Here is a 12,915-nt window from a genome sequence, read left to right on the forward strand (position 1 = left end):
TTTTCATTTTGTTTCATAAAAAAAGAAGTTACTTCGGTTAACTAAACATGGGGGTTTCAAGCCGTTTAGGAAGAAAGCTTATTTTAGAGAGTAAATTATGAATTAAACTGACTTGGTTCATATAAAACTGTGTAAGAAAATACTTTCAGTATTGTCCTTAGGACTATAATTAGCATGCAAAAACTAATTTTGTTTTGGCACTTTATATCTTCTATGAAAATAAAGAATGTATCACATTTATAATATGAAATTGTTAACCTAACCTTCCTTACCCCTTGATATGTACAAGAGTGCAATAATAAACTTTAATATACAGTTAACTAATGTAAAAATGTAAGTGTTATGAAAGCTTAAGTTTACAAAGTAGTTTATGACCCTGTTATTTTTTCAAATTTTTTATAAATGTGGAGTTCATAACCCATGAGTAAATATTTTTTAGCAGTAGATTGCAAAAATCAACTGTTACATTTTTTTCCTTTTGAATATTTTTCATGAATCAAACATCAATTCAATGAATGGCTCAAATGATAATATGCTCCAAAACCAATGGCATTACCAGTGGAACAATAGGCTATGAGGTCTAGACACGAGGTTCTCAGCTTATAACACAAATCCTTCATATTTGCAGTGCTTCCTCTTTTCAAGATAGTATTATACTCTATTGAGCTACTCTAAATAGTTCCCAAATATTTTTTAGCTCTATATTAATGAAATGTATGCCAGTGGAGTCAATTTATCAACTATTAAATTCAGGAACATTTGCATTCCTTAAATTGTCCTGATTCATTACACATTAGGAAGCAACATACAGTATTCAGGCATGTGTCTATTAGAACAAATTGGCAAATTGGTTAATTTCTAATCAACAAATTATATCAAAAGTAAGAAGTGGTAACAGTTTATGAATAGCTCAAACATGACCCAGTGGCTAAATGACCAACTGACATCCTGAAAGAGACAAGATCATTTTCCCTTAATAAATAGACCCTAATCAATAATTTAATTAGAATACATTTTATTACAACCAAAATAAAAGTGCCTACATAAAGGGAACATTGGTCCTCTTTTTTACTTTGATAGCTGATTTTCATGTTAAAGTTACCCTGATATGACATATTTTGTTGTAGTAGTGAAAATATTTTGTACTTTATAAAAAAAAAAAGTTGCACATCAATAAATATTGCATTAGTCATATGGGATATATTATCCTTTTAAAGTATTACTTCAACAAAGGCATTACCATGACTTCATTACTTTTCAAGGGCGAGCTATCAATATTCTGTGTGGCGTATATTTCCCGGCTCTAAATGTAATTTTTATATGCAGTACTTGTTTATGATATTAGAAAGTTATTTCATGGGAAGGATTTCATAATTTTGTGCTTATCTAGAAGAGGCAATTTTTTAAAACAAATTCATGATTTAGTATTTCATCTTAGTAAATAATTGTAGTCTCATCACGTATCTGTTAATACTTTATAGACAAAAGTATATTTTAGTTCTCAATTCATTCAATAATACTATAGTAGAACTCAACTTTAGAAACTGAATTCATGTGCAAATAGTGCAACAAGAGCTATATTATACTTAGTCATAGTTGTCGGTCATTTTTTAATAAGATGACCTATTTCATTATTTACAAACAGACATGCACATTACATTGACTAACACAAAGGAAATACATTAAATTGTAACATTACATTAAAACTTATTCAAAGTTTTGATATAGCTTTTTTAACTTGATATATGTATGATCCTGTACATTTAAAACATATAGGATATCAGTAATTTAGATCACTGACTTCAACCTACTTCTATGTATGGTTAAGTACGTTAAATTCACAACAGTACTGTTACACACTGTCAATCTTTGAAGAAACAGCTGATAGCCCATCAATGCCCTTGTTTACAGAAGCCATTGTTTCTTTTCCATTTAGTCAAAAAATGTTACAAAATACAGCCCTGGACTATAAGGTTTAAAGGAGAAGTCAGTCCTACGTTATGTTAAATACATATTATTCACCAGTAGGACCTTGCATAAATGTAATGTCTACTGTTCTATACTAAATGTCAAATAAAATTCCATTTTACCACAATCAATTCAAGCACATGTTAAGGTCTCAATATCTGTGCAAGCAAAGCAAACCATATTCAATCTTTCAGTGTCAAACTTGTAGATGAAATTTCTCTGCAATTTGCAAACCAGAAGATTACCTCTAATTTCTAGAACTATATTAGGCATAGCTTTCATCATAGTGATATGAGGTATTAAAAAGTCTTCCAGTTATTTCTTTGTTTGCATGTCTTGACAAACACAATACATAAGATAAAGGTCCGAATGGACAACACAGAATACTTCAAGGACTACAAACAATACTTTAAAAAATGTAAATCTATATCAGATTTGTTCAATTCATTTTTCAAAATAAATAAAACTATATAATTAAAAAATATTCTTATATAATAAAATGAGTACTCTTTTTTTGTATTCTAAACTAAGGATTGTAACAGAGTAAAACTTTTTTTGTGTGAAATCTCTATTTTCCTTACTGCCTTAATTTTGGATGAATAGTAGGGATACTAATTGCTGTTTTTCTCTCAATATACTTAACTGAGATTAAGAGGGGCAAACTCCACTTTCCTTTCTATTAGCAAGACAGACTTACACTGCTTCAGCAGATGTATCTGTAGATACTGACATGGTCACTTTGGCGATCTTTACTGTGCTTTTAATGCAGCTTTCAGCCGCTCGGTGGACATTACTATTATGCGCATGTCTGTTCTGACCGTCAGACTCCATGCTGTTATCAAGAGGCTGCGCAGTCCCTTCACAATTAGGGAACATGCTGCAAAATGCACTTCTTAAGTCTTTGCTTCGGAGAGCGTAGATGATGGGATTCACAGTTGAATTAAGCAAACAAAGCATGCAGCAGAAGGCAAACACTGTCTTTACGGTCTTGTTCATTTTTCCAAAGACATCATAAACCATAATGGCGAGGAGTGGACCCCAACAAATGATTAACACCACTAAAATGAGGACCAGGGTCTTTGCTAACCTGATATCCATACGAGTCTGGTCCGGTCTAGTGATGTGCACTTTGCCATCTTCTGATGTGTGAACTATGATGCTCTTTTGAGTGCCCCGTTGCAACATTCTCACAGCATGGTGGTGAGCTTTCCACAATATATACATATATGCATACACTATAAATAACAAAAGAACACTGGTTACCCCAATCCAAAACATCAGATAGGTCTCATCAATAAGAGGGAAAATATCTGAGCATACGGATTTGAGCTTCTTGCAATTCCATCCTAGCAGAGGAAGCACTGCAATGACAATAGCTATCGTCCACATCATACAGAATGCAATGACAGCTTTTGTCCTTGTGACTATTCTTTTATATGACAATGGCCTGTGTATGGAGATGTACCTGTCTATTGCAGTTAAGAACAGACTGCCAACTGAGGCTGTGAATGAAGCTGTGACGCCCCCTAATTTGAACAGAAAAACATTTGGACTGTCTATCCGATGGAAAACATGGAAATCAACAAAACTGTAGACAAAAATTACACTGCCTAGAAGATCAGCAACTGCCAAGCTGCCAATAAAATGGTAGGAGGGTCTGCATCTCAAAGTACGAGACTGAAAGATGACACAGAGCACAAGCATGTTCTCCAACACAGTAAATGTACCCAGGGTTATGGAAAGAGCAGCAATAACTAGCTGTTGGCTTGGGGTAAGAATCATAAAGCATTCCATGTCCATGAAGTTGTTTCCACATTGTATATTGCCATCACCATCTTTAAAGGTAGTGATTGACTTGTTGTAAAATTCAGTTGCATTAAATGAATCCAAATGTAGGGTACTTTGACCGTCTATTATTTTTTCTTGATAGGAGGATAAAGGTAGTTTCTGTGGGTAATAGCCCAGTTTGGAAAGATCACTCTTTGTGTCTTCATACTGGACTTCGTTTGGTCCCATATAGAGAAGGTCAGTAGTAATTGTTCTGAATGTGGTATCTGCCAGGCCATCTAAAACAGACTTCATCACCTCAAGTTTCTGTTAAATATATTCCCAGTGGAAAATACAGACTGTTGGCTCCAAACCTGCAGCAGAGTAAACAACATAGAAAAGGTAAACAGGCAAAATTAAATGTCTTATGTCTAATCAAGATGAATTATGTACTTCTAATAAAAGGCTGTTTATTTATCTACAAAATTGATTAAAACAATAATAAACCAAAATATCTTGATGAGCTAACATTCAAAAATGTCAAGCAATATGAAACTACTAAGCAGCAAACTTGAAAAAAAATTAACAAAAGTAAGTTCAAATACTCTACTATACAGATCGTTTTCTGCAAGTAAGGATTTTTTCACTTACTTCCAGAAATACAACAATGCTTCAGCCTGTATGTCTAACATACAGTACATATGTTTATATAAATATCTTGCTCAAATGCATCTTACAATCAGATATGAGATATCATCATCACCAGATTTCACAGTTCTGCCTAGATCCTGTAGCTACTGGAAGGCTAAACAAAGATGTAAGGCTTCTCTGACGGATTATTGATAATGTAGCATTCATAAATATTTGGGAAGCCTCTATGAGAGGAACATTATTATTAAAAACTAAAGAAGGAAAATCTTGCCATTCAAGAAATGTGAGAAGACATATTCAACACACCGGTACCCATCCGAAGCTAATATACCAAAATGAGTATAGCTTCAGCTTGTTTGGTTAGAATTCAGCTTTTACTAAGACCAGCCAAAGACGTGGTTTCAGGAAAGAAATTCAGTCGATTCTCCAATTAACACAGTGTTGACAGTAAAATCCCTCCCACTAAGCCATTATGTTCTCACAGCGGGAGAAGAAAGTGATTATTGCAAGTGGCTATAACCGCCACTTGCAATAATCACATGTAAAATCCGGCAGGCTGGCTCTACCCAAATTGATCAATAAACTTGTGTACATTCAGCCTGCCCATACATGGTTCGAATCTTGGCCGGTTCGTGCTGAACTGGTCGAGATTTGAACTGTCTATGACCGGCTTAACTGAGGGCCCCCAAAAAAGCTTTAAACTTGTTCACTTCCTCACAAACAGAATCTGTTCAGTGAGCTATAGTCATCAGCTCATTAACTTTCTGAGTCGTCAGTCCTTATCTGAAATCAGTCAAGGTGAGAGAGATTGGCTATTAGGAGAATGTTTGCCTTAGGCTGGCCATACACGGTTTGAATCTCAGCAGGTTCAGCAGAAACCAGACGAGATCCGTACCATTAATGGGCAGGCTGAATGTACCAAGTTGATCGATTGTTCAACTTGGGTACAATCAGCCTGCCAGATTATCTTGTAATTATTGCTAGTGACTGCTATAGCTGCTAGCGATAATCACTGTCTTCTTCTCACGGCTTCCCCCGCCAACCCACGCCCCCCCCCCCCCCGCCGGTAGACAATTGCTTGGCAGGAGGGATTCCCTTGTCAGCACTGTCTGTGTTGATGAGGGAAAATTTCTTTCCTGCAACCCCTGGTTGCATAAAAAAAAAATAGCATTGTGTATGCCCTGTCTTAGATACCTATTGGTTTTATGGATCTTTAGTGCACTAACCCCCCCCCCCCCCCCCAACAGCCAGTCTATCACAGCAAAGACTAAGATTTCAAACTACAATTAAATCTTTCCCTGGAAGTTAATGAGCTAAGGGTTATAAATAATTGATCAGTCTCCCTCTCTGAGTAAGTAAAAACATTTTAACTCCTTCTTGGAAAACCTCTGTGAATTTCACACAGAAATAAACCTTGGATTTATTATACATTACACTGGAACAACTAGAGAACTACGATGCAGAACACAGTAATTGCTTTAAACTAAAAACTCTCTGTTACTGAAATATTCATAAAGTTGTCTTAGACCAAACCAGCATCCCAAAAATCGAATCATCAAATAATGTTTTTCAAGAGAAACTCTTTTTAACTTTTGTTCAGAAAAATTAAAAGTATTTGATCTAGTTTCTTTCAAATTTTTTACAATTGAAATGTGTTCTCTGCTTTTAATAACCTCTCACTTCTATGTATGCTTGTTGTTCCTTTTTAGCAGTTGCTGACCTAAGGCACGCTACATACTGTATGCCCAAAAACCCAGAACCTCTCAACAGTGTTTTGCAAATCATCTTCCAGGACAGCACATGAGATATAGACACCTTCTTCAACAGGAACCAGAAAGGCATCACCAAAGACACTTTTAAGGGGGCGTGGCCTGGCTATGGAGGAGTGAGGAAGCACGGTGCTTGAGCTCCGCACCCGCCGCCTCTATCACACAGCATCCCGGGTTTACTCGGCCATCAGCACTCACTCGAAGATGTTCCAGCGCCGCCGGATGGCCTCGCAATCACCGCGGCCCGACAGATCTAAACAGGGATGCCTTCCCTCCATCTTCCCGGAGACCCGCGGCAGGGAGGCCCGGACATCCAAGATGGCGCCGGCCGCGCTGGCCTCTCCACACCACGAGGCAAGCCCATCATGGAGCACAGATCCAGGACATCTCCCCGATCCATGAGTACACCGATCCCCTCCACATCCCCCCTCTCCCCAGAGTCCTGGGAGGGGGGCTCTGATGTCGCTGACATTTTAGGGGATGGAGACTTAAGGAAGCACATTTGGCCCTACCTAACAAGGCTGATCTGGACAGGTTTATTACAAGGGTGGAAACTGCATTTAAGGAGGACATTGCACAGCTTAAAACAGACACATCCCACTTGGGGTCCCGCGTGGAGACCCTGGAACAGAGATTAGATGAGACTATCCCTGTTATCTCTCAGCTCCATGCCCGGTGTGTGGACCAGGACAGGAGGATTGAGGCCCTGTTATGCCAGCTTGATGACTTTGAGAATCGCAGCAGGTGTGGTAATATACACATTCGCGGCCTACCAGAGGCTACGGCACCAAAAGACATTATCCCCACTTTGGTTGATGTCTTCCGGGCAATCCTGGAACTTCCCGCCACTGCTCCAATAGAAATTGACAGGGCTCATAGGGCCCTGCGCCCTCCGTCGCAGGATGCAGATAACCCACGTGATGTAATTTGCAAGCTCCACAAATTCACTCTCAAAGACAGCATCATGCGGAAAATGTGCAATAAGCCTTTCTTTGATGGTGCCTGCCTATACTTCTATCAAGATCTCTCACGCCGTACGCTGATGCAGCGCAGGGCCCTGCATCCCCTCCTGCAATCCCTCCATGCTGCAGACCTCACCTATCGCTGGGGATTCCCCTTCTATCTCCAAGTTTCTAAAAATGGGGTTTCTGCTACCCTTCGCACCAAAGATGATCTCCCTGAGTTCCTGTCTACCCTGGACCTGGACCCTGTGGACTTTCCAGACTGGAGAAGCATTTCTGACCTTCCTACGGTGTCTCTGTCTCAACCCTGGCAGGTCAGTCACATCTGGCGCTCCCAGGATGCAGTCACATGGCTCCGCAGTGTGGGCTTTTTTTAATGTGTCCATTGCTGACAACAGTGTTGCCATCTGCAGCCTTTGCCGTCAACGCATTAGTCGCGGTAAGCCCAACACTCACCTAGGGACAATCGCCTTAAGAAGGCACCTGAAATCCCATCACTGAGCCCAGTGAGAGCAACACCGTCAGAACAAACAAAGAGAATGCCAAGGAAAGATGGAAAAATCTCCAAAAGGCATCAAATTACAGATTATACATTCTTATAATATGTCAACAAAAGTTAGATTTTATTTCCATCATTTACACTTTCAAAATAACAGAAAACAAAAAAATGGCGTCTGCAAAGGTTTGGGCACCCTGCAGAGTTAATATCTTGTACTGCCCCCTTTGGCAAGTATCACGGCTTGTAAACGCTTTTTGTAGCCAGCCAAGAGTCTTTCAATTCTTGTTTGAGGTATCTTTGCCCATTCTTCCTTACAAAAGTCTTCCAGTTCTTTGAGATTTCTGGGCTGTCTGTCACGCACTGCTCATTTAAGGTCTATCCATAGATTTTCAATTGTGTTGAGGTCAGGAGATTGTGAAGGCCATGGCAAAACCTTCAGTTTACGCCTCTTGATGTAATCCCCTGTGGATTTTGAGGTGTGTTTAGGATCATTATCCATTTGTAGAAGCCATCCTCTCTTTAGCTTTTTCACAGATGGCATCAAGTTACCATCCAAAATTTGCTGAAATTTTATTGAATCCATTTTTCCTTCTACTCGTGAGATGTTCCATGTGCCACTGGCTGCAATACAACCCCAAAGCATGATTGATCCACCCCCATGCTTAACAGTTGGACAGAGGTTCTTTTCATTAAATTCTGTGCCCCTTCTTCTCCAAACGTACCTTTGCTCATTCCGGCCAAAAAGTTAAATTTTAACCTCATCGGTCCACAGAACTTGTTTCCAAAATGCATCAGACTTGTCTATATGTTCATTTGCAAAGTTCAAACGCTGATTTTTGTGGTGAGGACGTAGAAGACCATATTTGTACAAGTATCTCTTTATAGTGGAATAGTCTTCCAGATCTTGCTTTAACTTCCACTGTTCCTGATGACTGCCATTTCTTAATTACATTCCAGAGGATATTGACATCTGAAAACACTTTGCTATCTTCTTATAGCCTTCTTATAGCCTTCTCCAGCTTTGTGAGCGTCAACTATTTTCAGTTTTCTAGACAACGGCTTAGAAGATCCCATGGTGCTGATTGTTGGGGCAAGGTCAGATGAGTCTGGGCATTTAAAACCTTTGAGATTGACATCACCTGGTCTTCCCAGATGATGATTGAGAACAATCAATGACAGTGGCTGGTCTCAGCCTTACAAAGGGGGCAGTGCATGCTATTAATTCTGCAGGGTGCCCAAACTTTTGCAGACGCCATTTTTTTGTTTTCTGTAATTTTGAAAGTGTCAATGATGGAAATAAAATCTAACTTTTGTTGACATATTATAAGAATGTCTAATCTGTAATGTGATGCCTTTTGGAGATTTTTCCATTTTTTCTTGGCTTCTTTATGCACATTAATACACATTTTTACCTGGGGTGCCCAAACTTTCGATCCCCACTGTATAGCTTGCCATATTGCATTGTATTTTACAGAAAATTACAGTTCTGTAGATTGAAAAGGAAAGGTAATTTTTAGAAACATTCAATTACACTATGACTTTTGTTTATTTACTACTTTTTTCTTATGAAAGTGGAGCTACCCTTTAAATCCATATTGATCCTTAAAAATCTTTAGACTTTTTTTTTTCTCTCATTGTATTAGTTTTGCTTATTTTATTTATTTTTTTTTTGTTAGGGATATTTTAAAAATTAAAAAAAATCTGTTACTTCATTCATAAATAACTTAGTAATGCTTTGTACTAGAATCAAATAAAATGTACACCTTTATCTTTAATAAATGTAGATAAAAACTACTACTGATCAAATGGAAAAATGTATTTTCTTATTGTTTCTTAATTTTGTCCACAACATCACCAAAAGAAAACATTGTTTGTCCTGAAAAATCTATTTATATTCTACTTTTTTATATAACGCAGTGGATTGTGAAGTGATTGTGAGGTGAAAATGTACTTTGCTCCATATCTTGGTTCTATCGGGACTAAGATCATTTACCATAATCGAACAAGAGGAAGAAAGTTGACAGGTGGCCTATAACTAGATATGTGATTATTTGAGCAAATATTAGGAAATGTTTTCCTATTAAGTTAGTTTGTTAACTATTCAACATATTATTTAGAGATCAGTGGTAGGTTTTTGTGCTGGTTGACCCTGTATTGTGCATCATGCGAAATATTTGCAAAATATCAGCATGTTCTAGCAAAAACCTTGCAAACAAAGCTAGGATCTGTTAAAATTGTCTACACATTTAAAATACATAATATATTTATTTGTAATTTTTTGTGAAGTTGAAATTAAGTTGTATAAATGTCTGCTGTCACAAAACAATATACATAAATGGTAGATATTTAAATGTAAAAATCTTCACTTACAATGCATGCTATGAGTTTCTGTACTTTCTGTCTGTTCTGTCTGTCTGCACTTTACAGTTTAAAGGATAAGTTCACCTTTTGTAACATGTTAGATGTTACACTCATATTCAGGGTGTAAAATGTAATATGTTACAGATGTACTGGTCCCCGCTCCCCCTGAATTCCCCGGTCTGACAGCTAGCGGGGATCTTCTCCCTCCTACTATCTGTCACAATCTGTAAAAAACGTGCCCGTGAGGGGCTCTGCCTGCCAGGTTGCGTAATCCATTCACAGTGTTCTGAATATTAGAAAACTACAAGGTCAGTATTGGAGGTATGGCCAGACAGAGACACAGCCTGCAGGACCGTGGCATTACACTCATGATCTGCTGATTTTTGGTGTAATGCATTACAGGTCCATTACAAAAAAAATAATAATAAATACACATTTTTTACCTGCAAAAAAATGCGCATATATTATTTTTTTTTTGTAAAGGTGAACTTATCCTTTAAAGAAATCAAGTGATTTCTTAATTCAGGACCAATCAAAAAGTTTGCTGGGCAGCAAGTGTGGTATGGATCCTATATTTACCTTCGATGTGCTTCTCCATTATCTTGTTCACCAGCTAAACCTTCTAGGTATGAAGCAGCCCACAACCTTTTCCCTGACTCACACAGCATAGTGCTTGAAGCCTCAGTGGCTAGTCACCAGTCCTGAGCAGCACTATCACATGACGGCAGGCCTTAGTCTGGTCCTTAGCTGATTGTAAGCTCCCAGCTGATAATGGTCAGCTGTTAGTGAAAGATTTGGGTAAGGATCCAGCAGAAAAAAGAGAGTGCGTAGTTATGGAAGTAGAGTAGTCCCTCACTATGCTCAAATGGGCAAAGAGAAGGTTTACTTTACTTGTTTATTGTCTTACATTTTTTTTTTTTTTATTATTATTATTTTATACAAAATGTAACACTTTTTTTGGATTAACTTTATTGCTGTCCCAAGGGATGAAAACATTCCTTGTGACAGCATGGGCCATTACAGACCCTCTTTATGGAAATATCTGGGGTGTATTGGACCCCAAATCTCTCCTCTTACCTCACATGCAGCCGGTTAGACATAGATCGGTATGATCAGCTGCTTTCCTTTTCGCTGGTGGCCAGGTAAGCACAGAGACAGAACCGGAAGTGATGACATAACTTGTCATTTCCAGTTTCCAGGGTTACAGAGAGAGGGGAATGATGTCAGTTCCTCTCTGTCTCTGTTCGGCAGCTATCGCCACCGGCCGAATCGGTACCGGGCACTGCAATTGTACGGTAAAGCTCGGGAGAGGTGGCAGTGGAAGGGGGGTGGGACCCCCTTCTGCCACCCACAGAAGTGATCGAGTGGTTAGATAGCCACTTGGATCACTTCTGCTTGTTAGGGAATAACTGGCTAAAAAGATATATACCAGAATGATGCCTGTAGGGGCAGGCATCATTCCCGGTAACCACTGAAATGGAGGAAGTCCATTAGGGAGGAGAGTATCATATAGCATGTGACAGGGAAATCCATGGTAGGCAGGAGGCTCATAGGAAGTACTGGATGCCAAGGCGTGTGGCAGGACATTGACTAGAAGATTGGAGGAGAAGGTCTTGTACAGAGTGAAGGTTATGTGTGTGGAAACTAGTAATGGAATGTATACATACAAATCACCTTTCCCGACTGGCTGTTGCATAGGGTAAAATCGTTTTTTGAGTCAGAAGTGATGCAAGGTTTTTTTTGGGCAGGCCAAGTAATGCTATTGAAATGTCAAAGTTGTCTGAAAATGGTACATATGTGAAAGATAACTCTCCCAATATCAACAAGTATCCAGGTATACCAAAACAGGCAGATTTGCAACTAACTATAACTTTTGCAGATATCCGAATCTTTGCAATAATCCACACACTGACAGTTTTGACAAAATCATGCTACTTTAAATAGGGATCAGCTGCTTATTTGAGAAGATTATAGTTTATAATAGTTCCCCTTTAATAGCATTTGAGTTAACAGGGTACAAGCTGTGTAAATTAATATTGCAATTACATTGCAGGAGAGAAAATTCCAAACACTCGTACCGCATGCCTTTTTGCTGTCTCTCATATGCAAAAAATCAGCACTGTAAATGTTCTCTGTTCTGTCTCCAACCAAATCAAAGCACAATTGGAAACCTGAATGTGATTGGTGACACAGAAAGCATAGAGAGGAAAATACACACAGTACAGAAGTCAGGAAGTACACTGTTAATGGCTATCTAATCATTTACCTTCAGTGGATTACAGAGAACTCAGATTAAATTAATGGCAAATAAAGAAAGGAAGCTACACTTCAGATCAATTACCTGTATTAAACAAATTATTCTGTATTAAACAAAACCCTGGTACACAGGCAGCCCACCTGAGCTCCTTCAATGAAGCACATCACTCAGTAAGAATAAGATTATTGCATTTACCCAGAAAAATGTGTCAGAGAAGGAATTCAAGTGGATCGTCTATGTACCAGGGCTTTGTTGAATACAGACATATTTCCATTGCTAAAGAGCTTCCTTTTTTATTTGTCATTAGTTGTCTGTGGTAAGGATGAGATAAGAGCCAACACCTGGGGCTGAATGGCTGAAGGACAAATGTGTGAAGCAGAACTATAGATCGATTAACCACTTGGCACAGATAGGCAGGATCACGTACATGTACATCATTCAGCCTGTTGCGGTTAAGAGCCACTACTGCGACTGTTGTGTGAGTCCAGCTCCTGTTACCCGGCTGCTTTGAGCGGCCAGGAGATCATGTGATTGGTATGCAATCACATGATCACAATGTCAACAAAGCTGTTATGAATGAATTTCATTCATAAGAGCCATGATTCCTATAGTGATGCTGTGATTGGTCCACAGCTATCACATAGTACCGGGGCCTATATTCCTCCAATCCATTATCCCTTC

General features: G+C 38.6%; 1 protein-coding gene across 1 annotated transcript in view; it reads right to left on the reverse strand.

The window, feature by feature from the left end:
• Nucleotides 1–1,596: 1,596 nt before the first annotated feature.
• Nucleotides 1,597–12,915, reverse strand: part of CNR1 (cannabinoid receptor 1) — a 92,690-nt gene continuing 81,371 nt past the window's right edge. The window contains exon 3 of the mRNA XM_082251969.1: nucleotides 1,597–4,109. Coding sequence (XP_082108095.1) covers nucleotides 2,662–4,050 — 1,389 coding nt within the window. The 5' untranslated portion in view covers nucleotides 4,051–4,109 and the 3' untranslated portion in view covers nucleotides 1,597–2,661. The remainder of the gene's footprint in view (nucleotides 4,110–12,915) is intronic.

The sequence above is a fragment of the Pelophylax lessonae genome (genome assembly GCF_965119305.1).
Source record: "Pelophylax lessonae genome assembly, chromosome: 3".
Taxonomy (NCBI): domain Eukaryota; kingdom Metazoa; phylum Chordata; class Amphibia; order Anura; family Ranidae; genus Pelophylax; species Pelophylax lessonae.